At 34.7% G+C, this 24,011-nt stretch overlaps 2 protein-coding genes and 1 long non-coding RNA gene across 11 annotated transcripts; 1 reads left to right on the forward strand and 2 right to left on the reverse strand.

The window, feature by feature from the left end:
• LOC143354157 (forkhead box protein J1-B) lies at positions 1 to 4,935 on the reverse strand. Of its 5 annotated transcripts, none has more exons than XM_076787982.1 (4): positions 4,854 to 4,935; positions 3,193 to 3,475; positions 682 to 860; positions 1 to 612 (listed from the first exon to the last, which is right to left on the reverse strand). In XM_076787982.1, the coding sequence occupies exons 2-4, from the start codon at positions 3,428 to 3,430 to the stop codon at positions 190 to 192; spliced, it is 840 nt and encodes a 279-aa protein (XP_076644097.1). In that variant the 5' UTR covers positions 3,431 to 3,475; positions 4,854 to 4,935; the 3' UTR covers positions 1 to 189. The 5 variants fall into 5 exon arrangements, with proteins under 5 accessions (XP_076644097.1, XP_076644092.1, XP_076644095.1 ...); XM_076787977.1 differs by lacking the exon at positions 4,854 to 4,935 and adding an exon at positions 4,329 to 4,823; XM_076787980.1 differs by lacking the exon at positions 4,854 to 4,935 and adding an exon at positions 3,598 to 3,906.
• LOC143354159 (uncharacterized) lies at positions 4,627 to 21,269 on the forward strand. 4 transcript variants are annotated; one of them, XR_013082283.1, is made up of 4 exons: positions 4,627 to 4,758; positions 4,859 to 4,954; positions 8,562 to 8,619; positions 21,133 to 21,269. It is a non-coding gene; the product is annotated as an uncharacterized LOC143354159 (long non-coding RNA). The 4 variants fall into 4 exon arrangements; XR_013082285.1 differs by having other exon boundaries at positions 4,673 to 4,758; positions 4,846 to 4,954; XR_013082284.1 differs by lacking the exon at positions 8,562 to 8,619.
• On the reverse strand, positions 14,907 to 23,001 carry LOC143354153 (dual specificity mitogen-activated protein kinase kinase 4). Of its 2 annotated transcripts, none has more exons than XM_076787973.1 (9): positions 22,645 to 23,001; positions 22,393 to 22,464; positions 19,956 to 20,073; positions 19,772 to 19,861; positions 19,458 to 19,635; positions 19,270 to 19,389; positions 18,420 to 18,719; positions 18,108 to 18,334; positions 14,907 to 18,017 (listed from the first exon to the last, which is right to left on the reverse strand). In XM_076787973.1, exons 1-9 carry the CDS (start codon positions 22,685 to 22,687, stop codon positions 17,852 to 17,854), a joined length of 1,314 nt encoding a protein of 437 aa, XP_076644088.1. In that variant the 5' UTR covers positions 22,688 to 23,001; the 3' UTR covers positions 14,907 to 17,851. The 2 variants fall into 2 exon arrangements, with proteins under 2 accessions (XP_076644088.1, XP_076644089.1); XM_076787974.1 differs by lacking the exon at positions 22,645 to 23,001 and adding an exon at positions 20,662 to 20,690 and having other exon boundaries at positions 22,393 to 22,457.
• Positions 23,002 to 24,011: the final 1,010 nt, after the last annotated feature.

Genomic DNA, 24,011 nt, shown 5'->3' on the forward strand with positions numbered 1-24,011 from the left:
TCAATCGCTATCCTTCTCTACGTTCGACACATTACAAAGGATGTAGTATTGTACCTCTTCTAGAACTGTCGTCTGGCAAACCCGACAAGACATGACAGTTACGGGAAGAACACTGTATTAGTATCCTGTATCGATAATAAAAAATAAACTGTTTTTGAGCATATCTAAATTAAGATCAACCGGTTGATTCTATAGCGTGTCCAGAAGAGAATCTAAAAGATCCAACTGATTCTCGTCCCAACCCGCGGTAGCAATTAATAAACCGGTAAGGTCATCTTCGCTTAAACTAACTTGCGTCGAATCGGGCATTTCTGAGAGACAGTCTGGAATTGGAGGAGATACGCTACTAGGTGGAGTCTCGTACAATGTTGATAGAGAGCTGTTCGATGGTACACAATTGTTTTGTGCATTGTTTACTAGGATCTTCGTCACCGGCGGCTGCTTCTTTGTTCCACGGATACGTTGAGACATTGTCGCACGCCGTTTCAACTTCTTGCCCTCGTCCATTCGTTCTAGATCCAATTTCCAGAAACCACCTTTCCCCGGCTCACCCTTCGACCGGGGTAACTTAACGAAACACTTGTTCAACGATAAGTTATGTCGGATTGAATTCTATTCGAAACATTATGTATATATTAATAAGTATATTATAGTTCTGTCCCCTTTTATTGAATTCCTTACCTGCCAGGCTGGATCAGCGTATTTATAAAATAAGAAATTCTCTCGAATCCATGCGTATATATTCGAGAGAGACACTTTATTGTTATTTGCTCGCATCGCCAAGCATATGATTGTGGCATAAGAAAATGGCGGTTTTGCATCGGGATCGGTTCGATACTTTTCAGCGTTTTCAGCTAAATCTATGTAAAAAAGAAAATATATCAATTATTGTGAAACACAACTAACGTTCTTTAAGCAACACATTACTTTCAGAACATTTTTTATTTTTCGTCATATGCGAAAAAATATGTTCAACGCCATCCATACCGAGCACAAAATATAACTGGCATACGTTTTTTTATAAAAATTATAGACCTGAATTTCTTTAGATTTCTCGCAATTTTTATAACGACGTGTGCTTGAATGAAGAAATTTATTTAGTAATTTTTAATGGAAACATCTTTGTAATTTCAATAATTATGAAATGAAAAATGTGAAACATTGTATGACTTATAAATTCAAACAATTTCCCGTTTTCTCTATTTTAGCAATGTTTACTCCGATTTTGTCCGATATTTACTCTTAGAATAAAATTAGGTCCGCTCTTAGTGCGAGCGACCTGCCCTCTTCACGGGCAAAGTTTGGCCTCGATTTGCCACCGATTTGGCATGGAATTCCGCTTGCAAACTTTGCACTCAAATACCGAGTCATCTATTTCCGCATCACACTCGGAATTTGTCGACAAGTTTTGGTGCCAAATTCATAGCAAATACAGACCAAATTCTGCTGCAAGCATGGTCGTGGCTACAAAATGACCGCTTTTTGCTCGCAAAGTACGATTACAAACGTTGATCAAAATCGTTCAAAAAGAGATACACATTTTTCGTTAATGTTTATTGATGAAAGATAATGAAAAAACACTTCAATTTTCAAATTTGAGAATTTGTTCCGACATGTTTCAGAATTTTTGCGAAAACTCTTTGTTTCACGAAAAAAAGTAATACGACATGAAAGACGCAGCCTGCCCAGATCTACACGTTTTGTTTAACATATTTCTCGATACAGTCAATAATTTAGAAGACATTCCAGAAAAACGATTTTATGAGCGTTACTTAATTATTTTAATGTTTCAGTGCCCGGGGACGTGTTTTCCCGTTATCCGATCGAGCTCAAACTTTCCACAGATTTTTTTTATTAAATGGAGCAATCCTGGGGGGTGCCGTAAAAAATACACAAATGTCCAAAATAAAAGCCAACCTAATGTATATATACCCAGAACGATGACATTGTTACTAGCATATGCACTGCCGGTCAATAATATAAGACCAGTGTTCATGATTAATGAAAGAAGATAATGCTACATTATGACGGTATACTAAAACTTGTGGAGTCGTTATTTGCGCTCTATTTTCATGTTTGAACTTCATCTGTCATTAACAAAATGATGGTTTCCGTTTTCATAAAAAACGTTGGTCTTATATTATATTTCTTAATCATAATGACTAGACAGTGGATTTTATGCATGCATGGCAAAATAAGTAGGTGTAATTTAAACCAGTAAAAACATTAGAAGAAATACAAATATTGTTATATTATTTTCAACCTATTAACGACCTAACCCAAACTCACTCTCCTAATTTTGTTCGTGTATAACTTTTAAATGAGTAAACTCCTCGCACTGAAACTTCGATTCTATTATTTTCTGGTGAAATTGTATAATATTACATTCAGAAAAGTTAAAAAATGTTGGTCTGCTGAGCGCTAGTTCAGCCAAAAATGAAATAGGTAGACAAATAGAAACTAATATAAAAATATAAATAAATATGATTTCCCCCTTCTCTATCCTTCGAAGTTTCTCAAAAAAGGGCCATTCTAAGCCAAAATCAAAAAAGTTCAACCCATTCTTCGGAGGAACCGTAGTACGCAAGTTTTACCGAAATAAAAATTATTTTAACTCGGACGATATTTCCTATTGCTAAATGGTTTGTTACATGTTGTTATAGTGTTCTCTCATTTGTTTTTAAACCTTGCGTTGCGGGATGCGTTTCCGCAAATATAGCCTAAAATCTGTTACTTATTCGAACTTTATTTATTAGATTCTCCTATGAACGATCTAAAATTATTATATGACGAATTATAAACAAATGCAAACCATAATAATCAAATTTCTACTGTAAGAAAGAACTGTTCTTTCAAGCAAACAGTTTTAATAACAATCGTTGTAAAGTGAATTCTTAAGAATGTACAACCTGTTCGGCGACTGAAGGATGTGAAATGTGTTTGCAGATGTTTCGAAAAGTGTGTAACGACAAGATTGCGGATCTTTATGCGAAATAAAAATTTAATTCGTCGATTGTAAGAAGTGGGAGCTAAATGTAAAAATTCCTCCCTCCTTTAAAAATTGTATACAGTTGAAAATAATATATTGTGATCCTTAACTTTTTGTAATCTCCTCGTTGTTCTAAATTTCACCCTCTCACTTTTTCTATAAATGCATAAAATCCGCAGTCTGGTAATGACAATTTTACTTACCCAGTTCAGCCTTGATCAAAGGCGATAGTTTTTTTGTTGCTTGTCTATTTACAGGCGGAGGGGATGGAGAACAGGGTGGTGTTGGTAAATTACTAGCACTTGTAATATCGAGCGATTGTAACCACGAAAGGCTCGTCAACTCTGCTTCAACGCCGTATTCGTCATCGTGTATATTCTCCTTCATAGCTGATGACCCACGATCCATTGGTGTCTCAATAGCGATCACCCGCGCCTTCATTTTGATTATCTTTCATTGCACAAGTATAACACAAACGATGAGGATCTGCATCAAACGGTTGAACAATCAATTATGCGAAATCCCTGAAATGCTGTTCATCTTTGTCAATCTCGTAAAAACTGGTCTCGTTTGTTCGTCGAACGAAAACGCGGAATAATTGCACTCACTTTCTGTACAAGAATATAAAAAAACAAAAAATTCGACACAGAATTAACTAACATTTGTAAATCCAACGGTGCCGGTAGATGCAGGTAGTATTAAAAAATATTTAGCCTGTATGTAATTATCCAGAATAATAAAATTATAACTATATTATATTGACATTATAATTATTCATTTATTTACCGAAAAGTGCAAACGGATATGCTCGAACGTATTCGCTTAAAACGGAATAATAAAATAATGACAAAATTTTGTTTCACATTCTATTTTTAGCTACAAATTGTGAATCATATACATTCTTTTTCCATGTTTATATAAAACACACGGAACAGCAGAGCCGACTGTAGCAATAATAATATATTTCAAGAAATGTTGGACAATTGTGGCAGATTTTTTAAAAGATGTTTAAGCATTTCCAGGGATCTCTAGTTGGTATCAGACCTCTTCTTTCCAAACTTCGTACACAACAATAATAATGTTTCGCTTGAACATTCATAACTCTTCGATTTTAGTTTCATCGAGCATTCTTGAAAACTATAGGACGACAAAATGAATACGTCGAAAGTGACGAAACACAAAAGCGTGGAGAATAACGATATACATATAACGACGTGATGTACGACGTGTGGGGAAAGAATATCTTTTTCGAATTGATTTCATTGATCGACCAAGAAATTGCTAGAGCCAGTTTGAATGCTTCGCGTACGTACATACATACATGCATATTTGAACTTACCGGTGCGGTGTGTAATATTTCGCCTAACGTTGCGAAAATATCCTTTTAGAAGACAACGCCAGGAGAAACTTTCGATCGTTGAGGTTGCGAAAAAAAAATCCGAAAGTATTGTTCGATTGGTCGAGCAATTATTCTCGGTGGTCACACTTTCGAGTAATACGCAGCACTGAACAGCGGAAATAAGCACGCCGAAAAATCGAAACGGAATTGTCGCACGAGGTCGGACGTTTTCTGGACGTATCCGTTATTCGAAAACTGCACGACGAGCCGGATTTTACGTCGAGCTTGACGAGCTCGAGGAACAATCGAAGCAGCTCACTTTCCGTGGACGGTCTACACGGGAATATGAACAAACTCGGAAGCGTCTATGTTACCACGTTTTGTTATTCTATTGTTTGTACATCTATACACATGACTGCCGACGTGCACGGTAAAATGACTAAACCGCATGATCGTTCGAATGAAACTACTACTACAGGTTAGCGAAAGCCCAGATAATCCCCCACTTTGAATCTAGTTTCTTACCGTAGAGCATGGATCGTGGTTGGCGCTTGGTGCTTGGTGCTTGGTGCTTGGCGCTTGGCACGCGGGACAGGTGTTGGCTCCCTTTTGCAGGTGGACCATATGTACGTACACGTTTTTCTACCCTCTCCCTTAATTTCTCGGACAGTAAACTGGGGAACTCACCCATGCGTGCTTTATTCACGATACTTTTGCCACCAAGCTTTCGTATCTCTTTTTTTTCTTATTTCTCAATTCAGCCACGGTACATGGTAGACACTAGGGTGGCTCTTATTTTCGACGTTTGATTATTTTTTGCGGCATACCCCTGAATTACTGCAATTAATTAAAAAAAAATCTATGCAAAGTTTGAGCTCGATCGGATAACGGAAAAACGTGCCCCTTGGGCCTCAAACGTTAAAGTAATTAATTAAATTTACATAAAATCGTTTTTCTCGAACATCTTCTAAATTATTGACTGTACCGAAAAATATGTTCGACAGAACCTGTAGAGATCTGGACAGGCTGCGTCTTTCATGTCCTGTTACCTTTTTTTCGTGAAACGAAGGGTTTTCGAAAAAATTGAGAAAAATGTCGGAACAAAATCAACAATTTTTTTCTTAAATTTGAAAACTGACGTGTGTTTTCATTATCTTTTATCAATAAACATTAACGAAAAATGTGTATCTTTTTTTTAACTTGCGGAACTTACTTTTTGTTTTAATTGCATATAATTGCGTATATTTCCTTTATTAGAAGTGAAAAAAATGTTCATTGTATCGGTTGTAGTTGGTCAGTGCTTTTGTCAAAGGACTTTTTGTAGTCAAAGGAATTTTCGCAAAGGGAAAAGTTACTCCAAATGACCTCAAAAATCATCCCTTTCAAGAAAGTACAACATTTTTGGGGCATCCTATGTAGCCAAACATGTATACACAATTTTGTAACACTTGACCTATAATAATCTAATAATTTTTTATCTCAGGAATTATTTTAAATTAACGACTTTGTACGTGAATACCCTCTTCTTCCCTCTAGACTCTAGAGAAGGGTAAGGGACCCAATTAGAGTGAGGGTGCCAATTACTCTGTCTATATTAATTATACTTATTTTTAATGCATAATGAATATTAAAAAAGAGATATATAACATATATGTATATTAACTGATCTTAATGAAAAAAATGTAATATCTCTTGTTTAATATTCCACAGTAATTGGGTCCCTTACCCTATTTCTTAAGATCATACTTTTCAAGATTTCAAGATTGCCAATATTCTTTTCAAAATGGGACTATAGTTTGACATGATACCGTGTCCTTTCGCGACCTTAAGAGGGGGTCTATTGGTCTAGACAGTCTAGAGTCTATTTAGGATATACTTTTTGCTTTTTTTACTCGCAGTTGTGTGCAGAGTCAGAAAATTCCGATGAAAGCTGCTTTTTGACATTAAAAATCGTCGCACAACTATCGTCTATTTTAGGGTACGGATACAGTGGATTGGTGAAGATAGAGGATAGCAACGAGGCAAACATCCCGGCAAAATCAAACCAATGTAATCAAATGCGACTGTATATGGCGGGGCGGTGAGCAAGGCGGCATATATTTATTTCGGAAAATATTTATTTCTAACAGCGAAGATAATCACGATTCGGAGGCATTCGGCATACATAGATTTCGATGCATACTAAAGAAAAAGTAGCTTGTCTGTTCCTCGTTGCTATCCGCTTCACTATAAACACGCACCGCATCGTTTTGCTCACCACACAGCTCTCCTTTACGTTATTCGCTCATATACGCGTGTTCGGAATCGAATCAGAATTGAAAAGAAATCCAGTACATTACAATTCTTAGTAAACCATTAACTTGCAATCTAGTACTTGTTACAATTTAGTAAAACATTCATTTGCAATGCAGTATTTATTAGAATCTAGTAAAGCATCAATTCGCAATCTAGTATTTGTTACAGTAATTTTTCTTTTAAATCTCTCGGGTCTCTCGGTGGTTCCTTCAAACCTCACGCTAGAACGAAGGAGCGATAGCCATGACAATGCAAATTGCCACATCTGTTTTTTGTTTCTGCGGGGACACACCTGACTGCATCGGCTGCCCCCATGGTGCACACAGTAGGTGCACATGCCCCCATGGCTTTAAAAGCCCCAACGTTCTCGATCTCTTCACTTCCGCTACTAAAGAACGCTGTCATGTTTAGAGTATTTTTATTGAAACAGGCAGAACTTATTCATTTTTTGGTATACACTGTGAGTATTTTGTGTAAAGAAAACTTGCTGATTTTTCGTTCCCAATTAACATTTGTCCAGCCTGGATCAGATCATTTTCAATCTACCTTTATATTGCAGGAATAACGGTAATAGTTATACTACAAATTATGCGAACTTCATGAAATTGACTTTAAATCAATTTCTCCTGAAGAGTGTCGTACATCGAACTTTTAAAATGGTAGTTTTGAGGCTTGAGTCCATTAATACTTTCTTATAGAGAAGGAAAAAAAATGCATCGATGAATCAATTTAAAAGTATGGGGTATGATACAAAAAATAGATGTAATAATTAAATTTTTTGGCAGCTCTAGTGCATAAAAATGCGTAAAACCAATATCAGAAAATGCTCCATTCTACACCATTTAACTTCGCCTTACGACATTTTGTTTTATCTTTGAGCGTTTTAAAGAATAAATATTGTTGCAATGTTGTAAACAAATTTTATATTAGGATATACAGTCTTTACTTGATATATATGCGAAATATCTAACCGATAAAAGTCCCAGAACTATCCCCACTGCCGCGACGTATACCTTGTGACGGGCCCCAAAGCTCGAATGGTCTCGGTCGTCGAGGAGTGTAAACATAATACGGATCTGGTATATCGGTGTGAGACCAGGAGACCACTACTAATCCAATAACAAAACTTCTTTATTTTTCATAATTTTTTTATGGGACTTTCACCAACATGCAGGCAGTGTATCAAAGAATAGTATCTTCTAGCCGATATATGTCCCTGGCCAGACCCGTGTTTTGGACATATATCGTGTAGACACTGTATCGAAATAATTTTCAATACGTACCTACTACTAAAAGCTAGAAAAAGCTGAAAGCTACTAAGTTACTCGAACTGATGTCCTTCAACTTGAATGCGGTGACCATGTAACATACATACGGAAAATTAACAACATTCACGTTTTATTCAATCAGTGGTCATTCCATGTTTCTCCATTGTTGAGATATTAAAGGTTTTGCGTATCATACGATTGTAAAATATAGATAGGGTAAGGGATCCAATTACTGTGGGGTGCCAATTACTGTGCCTATATTAATAATATTTATTTTTACGGTATAAATGTTATTTACATTGGGGAAATGGTGGGATGATTATGATGATCAAGTCGATTCGGTGTGATGTCGTCGATCATGACTGGGCAATGGATTTTATACGTTTATGGCAAAAATGGGTAGGTGCCATTTGGAAGAGTACAGAGATTGAAAGAATTTAAGGGTATCAATGTGTTGTGGTCAACTTTTTGAAGTTATTAAAGAAGGTAAGAAACTTTTTAACGATATCGGTTCCTTGCAATTGATGTGGACAAGTTTTATTTTGCATAAAGATCCGCACTCTATTAAAGACGTGTCTGTGTAGATAGGGGAATTCAACCGTGTCGAGTGAACGAAACACACATATTTCTACACCATTTCTGAATGGAGGATAAACATTAACTTTTCCAGTAAGACATTGCGAGCAACGATGTGGTATTTTTGTTCAAGAAGATACAAAATCCGTAAGGTAAGAAACGATTTCGAACGTGTTGTCGCGATTGTGTAAAAAATAGCTTAGTACTGAAGCGTGTTGAATTGCGCAATATGTGTCCGAATATTTGGAGAGAAGATTAACGGAATAGTTGTTAAAATTATTTTATTTTTCACGTAAAAATAATAGTAGCGACAGCACTGACAGTAACGGATAAATGAATAAATTACTCTGCTATGAATGGTTGGCATGCATCAATATACGTAGAAAGGGCAGGTAAAAATCAGTTGGTTAGATCTAAACTAGGGGTGGACGCATAACCTAGTCGGTCTGCGAAAGGTAGTTTCATTGATCGAATCAGGAAGGCAGTGACCGTCACTTACGATATCCTACTGTGAAAGAGAGGGGAAAGAAGCGCAGCTATTCGACGACGTGGGGAATGGCGTGTTAAATTTCAGTGGCCTGTTTATTATTGGCCGACGTCTGTCGGGATCGTTAGGGAAAAATTTCCCTGACAGAGTCGCACGAAACGCAGACGCAATTTCACCTTGTATCTACGTCGCGCCGGAACCTTCGCGGGGGCGTTATCCGCGCGAATGTTCGGCCAACCCTCCTTTCCCAGAACCATGTTAGAAGATTTAAATATTAAAGCGACGACGTGTTTACCACGTAATCAATTTCATCGAATAATCAATACGAATCTAAATGGTGTAACTCTGCCCTCTTTCGAGAACTAGGCGACGCAGAAAAATTCGTCGATCCGAATCATCAGAAATAAAATTATAATGCAATTGTTGCGTATTTCAGCGAGCGATAATATTTATTGTTTTAGTAAAAATGCTATGGGGTGTATAATTGTTACGATTTCTGTATTTCCGTCGCTCTGTCCAGATTTTCTTTTCATCGTTACAAACGCAGAAGGAATTTACATGGGTTACCCCACCAGATTTCTTCAGCAATGAAGAATACAATAAATTCAGTCATAGATTCTGGCAAAGTTTCGCAAGTTGCTTATGTAGTCGCAAGTGGAAATATCTATCTACGTGCACGATCAATAATCTCCTGGAAACATCCGTTCTCCTACTGGCTTACCCAGCTGGCTACCCCTGGCTAATGGTAACACCAGCAGCACCACCAGTACCACCAGCACCAACAATCGTTGCACCTGCTACCCTCCCCTGACCGTACAGCCGCGTCAGGTTCTGACTCATAATCACTTTCCATACTATCACTATCTGCCATTACCGACTGCTGTCAGAAAAATACTATAGTACAGTGCATGCATCATTTTTTTTTCTTCTTGTTATCCCTTTACACATTTAGAAGATTTTTCAAGGAAGCTTTGCATTGTCTAATGTTTGTTTGTCAAATGTAGATAACATTCGTCTTATCTGGGGCACAGTATATAACACCGAACTTCTTTTGTTTATTCATCGGCTTTCGCATAATGCGTTATCAATCCGTTCCAGCGGATAAAAGTAAGATTAAATAATTGCGGTAATGCCTACTAACAACCGCGCGGTACACATTTGTCGATGTTTCTCGTACGGCAAGGGGTTAATTGCAAGTATAACAGATAGGCTGTATAAGCTGTAATAAATAGCAACGAAGTAATCCTACAAAGTAATAAATCGAACAAACTGTTTGAATATCAAAATTGTACTAAGAAAAATGTCGAATTAAACTCACTTTTTGTCCACCCAGTTTCTTTATTTGTTTCATTGCTTTAAATATACTATCAATTCTCTATCCCCTTCTGTAGTTTTCTCGCTTTCGTTATTGACGTGAATACGTCTATTTTGCCCTTGTACTGGGTGCATAACAGAAAATCTGATGGTATCATGATTAGGAGATACACTTTCGTGTTGCAGCTGATAAACTGTTGTTTATATCGAAAATCAAAATATACCACGTGACAGTCAATGAATCAAAGAATTTATTGCACCCAGTGGGAATTGTTAAGTCACGTGCGGGACGGAATGGGACGCGCTGCCATTTTGTGATCTTTTCGCCGCATCTGGAAACTTTCACCCAGTATTACATGGCAAAGATGGGCTATTTTTTATCTGAAATTTTTAGATAAAAGATAACCGAAAGTTATCTTTTATTTGTACTTATTTTTCCGAAATACTCTTCAGAAATGTCATTCCTCATCTGTAGTTTATTGAATCTCGAAGATAACGGCGTATGCGTATTCAACGCCTCTAGCGGCGAAAAGTTATTCGAGAGACATTGTCCGTAAGACACAGCTGAATATTTTCAGATTATACTAATTCGTGACTTCAGTGCGTCACGAGATATTTCCGTTTTCAGATAAACGAAACACCCTGTGTAAAGGGGTCTAGCTTGCCCATAGTCGCGTGCAGTACGAGTCGAAAGGCCAAGCGACGCACATCGTGAGATCGGGTTTACAGTCCCCTTCAAGCAAATTCAACGTCAGTGCCGATTCTCGATGCGTCAAAACCGACAGCTCGTGAACATAATTTCCGCGATAGCATTATTACACCTTTAACAAGTGTACATACCTTCTGTCTCTTTACAAAGAATATTTTATTTTCATATCAGATATATGAGAGTCTTTAATCTTATGTCCGCATCCTTTTAAACTCCAGTGACTATTCTTCCCATTACGATACACCTTCACCGCTCGAGGTGTATCGATATCTCTAAACGTTACGAGAGCCGATTACCGAATACTCCTGTGACACCCGGTGATGAAACAGGCATCGGCTAGTTCACGACTTTCCCGCGTAAAAGGAACAAACTTCGGTCCACGCATAAAAGCTGTTAACTAGAACATTTCAGAGTTCCTCGTGGTAATAGGTGGAGAATACGTTCTTAAAGAATTTAAACGTTATAACAAACAAAATAACAATTTATTACTATGCTAACAAACCCCACCTCAACCGCGCCTGTAGGCCCAATGTTTTGACGTCGAACGTCACACACTACGTAGAATGTGTGACCGCTGTAGCCAATATTTCGAATACAGCCGAAAATGCGTGTGAAACGAGGCCTGCCTCTTCCACTCTGAACCAATCGGCCGCGCATCCGTATCTAGATAGGTCACCGCAGTTTTGCCGGGGAACCTTCTTCTCAGCTTCGCATCAATACAATGTCACCACTTGGAACCTATACGAAATGGCGTCTTGCCACCCCCTACAATAGCGTAGTAGTGGGCGGTAACAGTTTAATATCTTAGCCCACTGCTATAACCCACAGCTATATAACGTCGAATATTATGTAATTAATCACACGGGAATTTCTTGGTAATAATAGTATCTATTGTTATGTTTTCCGAATAGGAGGTGCGATATGATTTAGTATGAGGAAGTCACTTCTAGCACGTGTTGACCGTGTGTTTTCCTTCGTGTTTTCGTCGGACGGTGGTCATAAAGTAATTAAAACTCGTCGTAGAAACTAATTTTTACGCTCGCCTCATTTTTAGAGTTGACCAACATCTGACCTTGCCCGTCATAAAATTGATGGGCTTGGGCTAACCGAACGGTACAAAAACACATGTTGCTATTGAGTCATTGGGAAACAAGAATGGACAGGTTACCTGAACGATGGCAACAAGTTCTTACAAATAATGGAAATTATATCATTGAATAATATTAAACATATATTTTTATAAATTGATTCAAATGTATTCTTTAATTTTTGATGCTCCGCGAATTAAAAAACGGAATTTCAAAGAGGAAGAATCGTAGAATACGACCATATTTTAAAAAATTTTTTACACTTTAACCGGTGGTAAAATTTGCAGAACAAAGATATTTCTAATATATTTTCATTAAGAAATTACATTTGCGTATAACATAATAAATTATTTAAGAAGAATTTTATATGTATAATTTACGAATGATAAAATACATGCAAGGATGTGTGATGCTGTTTCACTAATTGTAAGTGCCAGGAACGTTTCCTATTTCCATGATGTTGTAAAGGAGAGATACAGATAGTTTACCTAAGGAGCTGTGGAGCCCCTAAAAACATTTTTTTTGTGCTGTGCACAGCAGGGAACTGTCAACACGCTCTCGAAAGGCCATCTGGAAAAGGCCAGACAGGCCAGAGAAGAAATTCGGTTTCAAAGCCTGGCAGGCTTGCCGGCTCCTAAACGCTAGAACCAAAACCAGGGTTGTAATGTTGAGCCGGCCGGACTAGCCTGTGAGTATGCATTGACATTAAACTGCCTTGCCCTCGGCTCATAACAAGGGTCATTGAAACTACTTAATTGGAAACTGTTTACTGAATGATAGAAAAACATTTAGATAATTTTTTAGATTGAATACTCTAAACTAGTCTCTGGAAGTTGTAAACGTGTACGCTTGCAGGGTCTGGCTTTCAACTGAATAACGATTGTCATAAACCTTTAGATACCTTTAGATTTAGATTAAGCAACATACAAAAAATTGTTATTAAATCTTTTTTATTTAACCAATTAATAAATCATATGCATTTCAAATTTTTCTTTAGCATTTACGATATATCCTTTTAAAATTTCACCCTAAACATCGAACAACACTAACTTCCGCGCGATTCATTCTTGGAAATTCTGAAAGTTAATATTTTAACTTAAATTGCGGTAAAGAGTGACCGTAGCTGGCCGAGATTTTTTACACAAAGTTAGTTGAATATTACACCTCGCCGAAACGATCAGTGCCAAACCAAAATCTCTTAACAGATTTTAGATATGCTTCCATAAATAAAAAATGAGCGGAAAACAGAGATTTCCGATTAGCCCAAATAACTTAATGTTTAACCACTTTTTTAAAAAATTATTTTTACCGAATAAGCGTAGTACCTGTGGCAAACTTTCCACAAATGTTCAAAAAGTTTCGTTGTACATTTACGTTTTTACGGATTTTTTGCCGCTTTGTGACCAAATGGCGCCACTGTGCGCGATGTCCTTTGCTGGCTTGTTCCGCTCGCGATTTTTTAGCGTCCCCGAATTAAAAGTGGAATTTTAAAGAAAAACAATCATAGAATGCGGTCACATTTTTCCAAAATTTGTCAAAAACTTTCAATCAACATCTACATTTTTTCGTACATACAAGTAAACTATCATTGATGCACAGAAATATTTCATTATTTCCTTGAAGAATGTAGATCGACCCGAGGTCATTCAGTTTCGCCGCATGCTCTTAGGATATGTTTATAGGTCATGGAATGAATGATGTGGACGCATATCTATGGATAACTTAAAAAGCTAGCTACTACCCTGGCGAGTTACAAATATAGCTATGAATGCGAGTATAGATTTCACGAGAATGATGGTACTCCCATCAAATATTCAATAGAATTGATTCTGGTAACAACATCAGCAGTACCAACAGTGGCGATAATATCCTAGTTACATGAAAGATGATATTGCAAGGTAGAAGATGTAAAGTAATTTTTGAAATATTGGTTCAATAAATGTATTTCGTCGATTAGTACAGTGTACAGTGCCAGTTTTAGCACCACCAGCATCCCGGGCGAGATTATCATGGCGCCCATGGGTACGAAAATGAATTAGCAGCTTTCTGTTTAAGGAATCTGAACCGATATGAATATAAATAAATGAACGCAAGAATTCTTAGAATTTTTCTTAGCTTTACCCTGAGCTAACGACGTAGACACAGAAAGTTTTGTAACTCCTTTTTTGTTTTGCATTTTTTTTTTATTTTTTCATTTTCAAGACATAGTCCCGAAAAAAATGATCGAATTCACATGGAATGATCCCCTTCCTAATGTGGATATTTCCATAAAAAAATAACAACTATTCTCGTTTTTACAATATAGGTATAATGTACGTATAATATAAGGATGTGTGATGATCCATGATGTTGGAGAGGAGAGATACCGATAGTTTGCCTAAGTAGCTGTGCAGCCCCTAGAAAGGGGCCATCTGGAAATGATGAGACGTTCAAGATAATGACCCGCAGAGATTTCTGTCGCCGACTATTCTTGTCTGTGGCTGTCTGTGGCCGACACGCTCCAGCATAGGCATCTCGGAGGTATAGAGGGGAGTAAACGGTTCTGGGGTTCTGTTATGAAATGACACGATGTTCGGCACTTAGCCTTTGTTGCGGGCATCTCGAGCGCCTCTCAAGTGGCCTGCGGATAGGCTCCAATACGCTCAGTCCTTGTGACCGACGATTTTAGGCAACCAAACAACTTCGGCATTTTGCCTGTCTTGTGTGAATCGACCTTAACAAAACGAGAGACAGAAAAGCCCATAAGATACAATGTCTGTAGTGATATTGATAATTTCTTCGTAATATTCCTTGGTTACTGGTACATTAAATATTCAATGACGCAAGAAAAGAATTGAGAAATTTTAGAAGCATATGAAATTTTTTTATTACGTACACGTGTGGGAAAAATAATACAAATCATTGAATTAACAAACTTGTAAAAATGGCCATCAATCTATAAACGGACATTACCAATGATTCGCAAGAATACAGCTAACAAATAACAAGATATTTCCGAGCAGACAGCACGCATTCAATGTCTGCTGTAACAATAGAAAAAATTAAGATTTCATTGCACGTGTCAATTGTCTTTTATCAATTCCGCTCTACTGAATTATGCATTTTAATTTTAATAAAAAAAAGTTGATAGAAGTAAACATTAAGTCTGATGACTTATGCGTATATACAGTTTATACAGGATGTCCCGAACTTATACGGCCAAACTGCCTAGGGTTTAATCTACACATAAAAAGAAGAAAAAAATATTATATAAAGTTTTTCAGGGAACGCTTTGTTACAGAATTATAAACAGATAAATATTGTATGTATGAAACGCGCAACTACGCATGTTTCGTTAGAGCACGTATGTGTGGTAACAGTTAAGGGTTGTTCATAAATAGTTATAAAATAATATGATATAAGATAGTTACCCGTTTCATACATACAATATTTATTGGTTTATGACTCTATAACAAAACGTTTCGTGACAAATTTTATATAAAAATTTTTTCTTCTTTTTATGTGTAGATTAAACCATATGTTTGGCCGTTTACTTTCGGGACGTCCTGTATAACCGCACAAGTATACATTATTTTACCTTACCATATGTACACAGAATGATTTATTTGTTTTTACAATATATAATCATTGTCAATATTTTCCAAGTTTTAAATTAAGAAATGAAGACTGAAATTAAGATAATAATAATTTTTAATTTATATTAATCTTGTAATCTGCATAAAAATGAATGTTACAATATGTAATACAAAAAGAAAAACTGATCAATGCCTTTGCCTTGCTTTGTCAAAAAGACTGTTATGGATCACTGAATAGACTTTTAAGGACTCTCGATGTGAGTAAATACCGTCGAAACTCAGAGTGCTGTACAACGAATTTAAATGCCTTTCGATCACATACTTTTAGAGAGTACTTATGAATCTTCATTACTTTATCCAGAACACACAACGTTTCAGCATTATTTATAGTTACATCTCTTTCGCAATATTGTCTTATAATGCACTTTCAAATTTTACTGTCAAGTGTTCCATTTATAATTAGTAACCATTTAAAATTTTCATAATTGTATATTTCTAGAGAAACAAACGTAGGCTTTCAATTATGACACTTTCGTCTTATTTTTAACCACGGAATATATGCATAGACAAAACTTGTATACTAAACTATTGGACACTCTGTGCACACATGTTCATACATATATGAGACGTATAATAGTACTTATTTATACATATCATTTATCAGTACGTATATATACATACGCATATACAATTTAACGAAGGAACTGCGCTATTTTGCATATTCGAAGATTTTTTACCGAATGCTTTAATTCTTGATTTGAATCAGAAAATCAAATAAGAAAGGTTGAAAACGGCTGTGAATCGGTTCGGATTCTTAAAACAATTATGAGAATGACATTTATAATAATAGTTATGGGCAAAAAAGTTTCTCGTAATTTTATATGTATATCAATCAATTATGCACTGTTCCTTAAAATATATCATGTTGTATTTACATTCATTTATTAATTTTGAACTATATCAGTGTTTGCTCCTTGTAGCAATTGTAAAATATTTATAAACTAATTGTATTTCGCTTCGTGAGAGAAGATCCAAAATAGAAAATTGTATGAAATGGTAATCGAAATTAGTACAGACCAAAACATTTTTTAACCATAACTATTACAATATCATTTCATTTCTTCACAATTGTCTTTGTCAAAATCATTGTATAACAAATATATTCCAAACCATTCCAACTCTTTAATAAAACATGTTAGAATGAGTTTTATACGTGTTCAAAATATATTTAATCCTCCGTCTGCAACCTTATTTTTATCGACGCCATTTACATACTGTCCTAAGTTTTAAAAGAAATCTAAAAAAATTCTGGAATACGTATTGAAGTCCCTGGTTTAATATGTAATCGTTGGAACGTCAAATGTTTAAAGCATTAACAAGAGAAAATAAATATTCGAAAGAAAGACCCATGTTGCCCACGAAGGATTAAATACATCTTGAGAAGAAAGGAACAAAACTATTAGAAAGATGCTATTCATATTGTAGTATAGTATAATATTGATTACGTTTGCGATAGTAACAAGACAATAAATTGTAAATTTACATTTCTCTTTTGTACACTACAATAAGGACAATCATGTTTCGGCACCTGCTTTTTCGTTTTTACGAATGACTTCATACAACACATAACATGATTCATATCTTAAACATGTGAGAAATCAAGAAATGATATTGCAGTACACTGCAATAAATTAAATTGATCTATTGAAATCTACTGAAAAGATTATAAAATTTCGACACTATTGTAACACATATCATGGGAATTATGGGATATGAAGCCTTAAGAATGAGAAAGATGTACACCCAAATAACTAGATTGGATCTTCTCCTGTTACATGTAACAAACGTCACTGTTATAGGATTACATCATTCTTATTTTCAGGGTTTCTAATATGAAGCGGCTAATAAAATTACGATCTTCTTGTCATAATTGCAAATGAAAATCAATTTAGAATTTTTACTCTATGCATTACTTAATAAATGTCAACTTGTTGTTAGAACACTTCTAATTTTTATGTATTTAAGGATTCTGTAACACCACAGTATATGATTCTACACAAAATCATTTATTATCAACAATGATCGATGTCGATTAATTTTACTATCTATGCTAGACCAAAGTGCAAATGACCTGCTCATTTACAATCCGATTGAAGATTTCAAAAGTAATAGAAATTAAGGTACAAATGTGTATATCTTTATGTTTTCAATTTAATGTCGATTAGTGGTAAAAGGCGTCAAACCCCTGAGAACCATGTTATCAAGAACTCCACTTATATATGCAGCAACATCTACTGTGTCTTCTTCTGCTTTTCTGATAAAGGGATGTTCTAATAATTTGTTGTACTTCGGTCGTTGTGTCTCTTCTTTGATTAAACTTTAAGAATAACAGAAAACATGATTAGACAAAAAGTCCTGCACAGTAGTTCATATAAAATTGCAAATCTGTCAAATCAAAATAATTTACCATGTGTTCACAAAGTTTACAAAATCCATGGTAAAATGGTTTCCATTTTCATTGGGTGATAACCGTGGCGGGTCACCTTGAACTACTTGATAAAGCTGCTCAAACACCGAATTCCACTTGGGATATGGAAAATAACCCGTAGCAATTTCCATCAATGTAATTCCCAATGACCATACATCGCTCCTCACGTCATAACCTCTTGCGCGTTGAGGATCTATCCTCTCTGGCTAAAAGGCGATAGTAAAATTAACCTCTTCAATGTATCCACAATGTAACTTTAATACCTTCCAATTAATTTGTTACTTTACATACAGCCATGTAAGGTCTACATCCAGCGTCTCGAGTGCGTGCAATAGAATCTACTAACTGTCCTGATATACCAAAGTCGCATAGTTTTATATTACCATGTCGGTCTAACAGAATATTGCTAGGTTTTACGTCTCTATGGATTATTCTCAACTCTTCTTTGAGGTAATTCAGTGCTTTCACTGTGGCAACAGTAATTTTTCCTAAAATACGTTCTGGTATTCTATCCTTCAATACCTCATGAATAAATTTATAAAATATATCCAATGAAGTGTCCATCAGTTCCATGCAAATCCAACAGTCACCCTAAACATAACAAATAGCATACAATTAGAGAAGAATATGAGTCTATTATGTTATTTAGCTTGTGAAAATTGTGCAATATTATAGATTTTAATACAAATTGAAAAGTGCAACAATTCATCTAGTTTCACCCATACTAACCCAACAAATTTCAATTTTATTCTAATTTGTAACCTTAATGAGTGGTTGTTATAGAGTTTTGTTGGAATATAGTATATTTTTTAGGCGGAGCGTTAATTTTTCGACTTAAGTAAGAATACTTTTTTATAGCAAATACCTAGGCTGCATCAAATGGTGGATTCAAGGACACGCAATTTTATTTTTAAAAAATCAAAGTTGACTTTCATATGACATTTTTACGGGCCTACCCATGAAAGAACTAATTGTAAGAATACTGGAATGGATCCTCTAAACAAACCATCAAGATAAGAAACGTCTAAGCTAGAGATTGTTATGAAAACAATCTTCTTAGAACCATTGATTCAAATAATTCTAACGTTTCTGTCAGTGCCAAATTAACTAATACTATTTATAACTAAAATTAGAAACTTACTTCTTTAAATAAAGCACCATAAAATTGCACAATGCATGGACACTCATTGGATTTCATTACAACTTCTAAATCCATTAGAAGTTGCTTTTGTTCCCTTTCATCCACTGTAGAACGAATTCTCTGTAATCGAATTTATTTGTGAACATTACCGAATTTATTTATTATAATAAATAAATAAAATGGTATACCTTCACAGCCATAACAGTGTCACTTATCCTATGAATCATCTTATTTACAGTACCAAAGCCTCCTCGTCCTATTTCTCCTAAATCTTGAAGATCTTCACTTGTGAAATCATATATCACATTCGGTGATAGCTGTAATTTTCCAGTACTTTGCATGGACTGACACATTCGTAACTTATCCCTATGATGTATATATCGCAATTTATCTTATTAATACACATATAAATAAGACAGCATACTCGATAATCAAAACAGAAATTACACTACTGAATACTCGTGTACTATTTAGAAATTGTATAGTTGATTCATTTAATTACCTTGCTTTATCAGGAGTATCTGTTGGAACTGTAGGACGTGGTCTTAGTGGCAGTTTTGGTAAAGATAAAGGCAAACTTGGACGAAAAGATCTAAGATTAAATATAATGATAATTGTTATTTAGAAATCATAATACAAATAGTCTTATATATATATTTCTTTTGATATGTGTAAGTATATCTTACATAGGTGGACATGCTGCTGTAGCTCCACTCGAATTGGAAAGGGAAGAATTTGTTGAATTAATTAATGTCATTTCACTTCCTTGTGTTTGAAAACTACATTTCAGTTGTCTTCGTTTTTCTGTATGAAATAAGAAAACTATTACTACATCATTGTAGTAATTCATGCATGTACAATGAATAGAAAACATGACCCTTGTCCCCATACAGAAAGCTTTTATAATAAACTATCCTCGGAAGTTACAAGTAGTTTCTTTTTTGTCTTATAAAGAACGTGCTGTTACCAAAAAGCGTTATTAATATGAATAATATTATGACAATAAAACTAAAATTGGTTAGCAATATAAAAATATATAATATATATTTAAAAAAAAATAAAATACAATGCACGGATTCGAACTCAGGACGTCCGGCGTAGTAGCCGGAGGCCTCACCAGTGCCACTACGACACTTGCTTGTATATGATGGAATGTTTAGGTGGAGAAAACCTGATTATTCGTGTATTAATCATAAGACTGGATAACAAGACAGTTTATTAAGGTGATGTGCAAACAGACATATTTTTATGAACAGAACAGAACCAGAAATCAGTGAACAATATAAACGTGAAACAAGGAACGGCAACATAAAACTAAAACCACATGTGAGCAAGATAAACTGTAGTATTAAAGACAGCAATAAGATTACATATACTAAGAGTATGAATTACGTTTTTCCTTTATGCACCCTGGGACGAAACTATAAGACATAAGAAAATGAATAAAAAGTGTATTCTAGTAAGAAATTTTTTCTTCCCTTATTTCTAATGTTATTGTTTACATCATATATGTAGTAACACTTTATCCAGTTCTACGCCTTTCTCAAAGCTATGGTTCAAAGAACTTCAATATTAAGTGAAAATACGCTCTTGTAGCGGCAACAAAACTATGAGACATGAATATATTTTAGAAAGAATCAAATCACAAATTTTATTTTACTTTATATTAATAATGTGTAGTGCCACCTTTATTTTTTATGATCTCCAGCATTCCTTTCAGGACTAATTTGTATAAATTTTTTATTGTCCTTTGCTTTACAGGCTTCCATTTTTTTTTTTCACACGTTTCATACTCTAAATGTGAAAGTCACATTCTAGCAGCGAAAAATGCTGTCTAAAAGATCCTACTATTCTTTGATGCAGTGCCGTACGTAGAAAAAGACAAGGATGCTCGAGTGGCCTCAGTCGCCGAGGAGCATAAACGTTATCGACAACTATACCGATAATTATCAATAATCAATAAGCCCATCAAAACAGGTTCGTAAAGAAAACACTTGGAACTATAGTATTGCTAAAAATATTTATAGAAATAAAAATTGCACAAGTCCAAAACACTGGTTTTATGACACTATTTCAGAAATTTTTACGATCATTTCATTTATGATGCAAAATTAATTTTTACTATTTATAAACAAAAACACGAAGTATAAGTAAGTTGAGTTGATAAATAAAATAAGCATTCATAAGGCTTTCTATTTCAATAGCAAACAATTTCTTTCAAATATTGGACTTATGCCACCTGTTAACTAAGGGGTTCAATTGAAGAGCTAAAATACACAGAGTGAACGTAGTCCAAGAGGCTACATTACAATTACATGTGTTTGTTAAATTAACTAAACAATCAATTTTTGCTTAGAGAATATCAACAAAAAATCTTTATACAATGTTTGATATTTTTTAATTCAATCTAGACAATAACCCATTTGAATGTATCTAACTTGTAGGTTGTATTATGAGTAGAATTGGATCACATGCACTACCATAAACCATAAACCATATTCCGTTTGTGTAAGCTCATTTGATGTATATGCAAATGTTTCAATATAATGTGCACGTATGATTTTAATGGCAAAAAAGTTATTGATATACCAAGAATAAAGTGAAAATATGATTAAACAAAAATATTGTTTTTCTTAAAAAATATTTAACAAGAACTGCAATTTTGAGTCAAATTTTAAAAATAAATATTTAGAAATTTGAATTACATTTCTGTTATATTCTAGTAGTAATATTTGCAGCATATTAATTTACAATAGAAACCTTTTTCACCTCACTAAAAAAACAAAATATTTTTATATTTGTATGTATAGCATGCAAATGTTTTTGAAATCATTAAAGTACATACATTATATAAACTTCTTATAAGAAATTTTTAAATCAAAGAAAATGCATTCCATATAATAAAGTTATTATGAATGCATATATGATCCTTAAATTAGTATACACTATGTGTGGTTACCTAAATTATAACACCTATATTTCACAATTAAAATTACAAATTGTAATTAATGATTTATGTTTTGTTCCCATAAGAAAACAATGATATTAAATACTACCAAAATGCATACAAATACATGTATTTATATCTATCTAGTTTAATTATTCAATATGTATATATCATACCTGACATTTCATTCTGAACGTCACTGATAGGTCCAAATTCCATACGTAGAGAATTAAATGATCTGCTGGAACCTACACACAAATAGTATAATTCTTTTAAAAATCATGACATTGTTAAAAAATATCGCAGAATAATATAGATTTACATCAGGTAACTGTATGATTTCTTATCAATAGAGAAAGTAACATTTAGGTTATGTAGCATAAAATACTGTAATATTCACTATCCATTTATGTAGTGTTGTAGCTTACTTTGATTTGTTGGAATAGAGAAATTCCCACGATTATCAGTCATTTTCAGGATTTTCAATATGTAACTAATAAGCAAAGTACCACTTATTAAAGGCACTCCTCTCTTAGGAGACCTTTCTGCAAGATATTAAGAACGTAGCATATGTGTTCTGCTGCAAGCGCACCATTTGTGCAGTTTTGTTTTTCGGTGAAGAGTGCACGCAAAAAAACTATTCTCCTATTATTTCGAAATACTTTGATTGAAAAGTTACTCAACTTTCTATTATAAAAATCAAAGTGTACGTCACCATAAACCTGGCGCGATCTGTTACACGTATAGTTGACGGCTGTAACGGTGTATACGTACAATCTATTCTGTGTATGTACACGCACGCATGCGTACACATATTAAAGGAAGACTTCATGGTAAGTTTAGATTGCGAATTATGTCAACACATATTTTCATGATTTAGTAGAAATTTATATCTACTATTAAATATTTTTGTGTTATTAATAAAACCAATCTATAATCTATCATTTATCCTTATTGTATATGTACTTTTCATAAACTTTAATAGAAACATTTAATAAGAGTGTGCGTATATATATGTACATTCCTGTATTAAGAAAATTTACAGGGTGTCCCAATTTATCTGGAGATTGAGAATATCTCCAAAACTGTTGATGATACTAAAAAATGTTTCAGACAAAAGTTAAACGATATCAGGGGGCACACTTTCCGATGTAAATATCTTTCTTCTATGTGGACGCGTAGAGGTCATATAAAAGTCAACTTTGTTTTTTTTAATGGAATTGTATATTTCTTAATGCACTACTCGATGCTACTCGTTATTCACTACATAAAAGTATTAGATCACTTATGGCGAGAAATCATTAGTTTAGAAGATATAACCCAGTAAACAATTTGCCATGAATTTTCCACCAAAATTTGTCTACAAATTCCGATCCACCTGTTTCCGCATTAGGTTCAGCATTTGAGTGCAAAGTTTGCAGCCAAAATTCCATGCCAAATCAAGACCAAATCGAAGCCAAACCTTGGCTTGGTTCTAGAGTGCAGGTCGGTCGCACTAAGAGTGAACCTAATTTTGTTGTTGTTGTAATTTAGAACTTTAAATAAAATTATATTTTTCTTGCTACAGTAAAGTTTACTCCGATTTTTTTCGATATGTACTCGTAGAGCAAGGAATTAGTACGGCCAACCTGCCCTCTATAACGAAGCCAAGGTTTGGCCCCAATTTGACATGGAATTTTGCCTGCAAACTTTGCAGTCAAATTTCGATCCATCTGTTTCCGCATTTGGCTAGGAATTTATCGACAAGTATTGGTGCCAAATTCGTACAAAATAGGGACCAATTTTTGCTCTAAGC

This window comes from Halictus rubicundus, chromosome 5, assembly GCF_050948215.1.
Source record: "Halictus rubicundus isolate RS-2024b chromosome 5, iyHalRubi1_principal, whole genome shotgun sequence".
In the NCBI taxonomy this organism is placed as follows: Eukaryota; Metazoa; Arthropoda; class Insecta; order Hymenoptera; family Halictidae; genus Halictus; species Halictus rubicundus.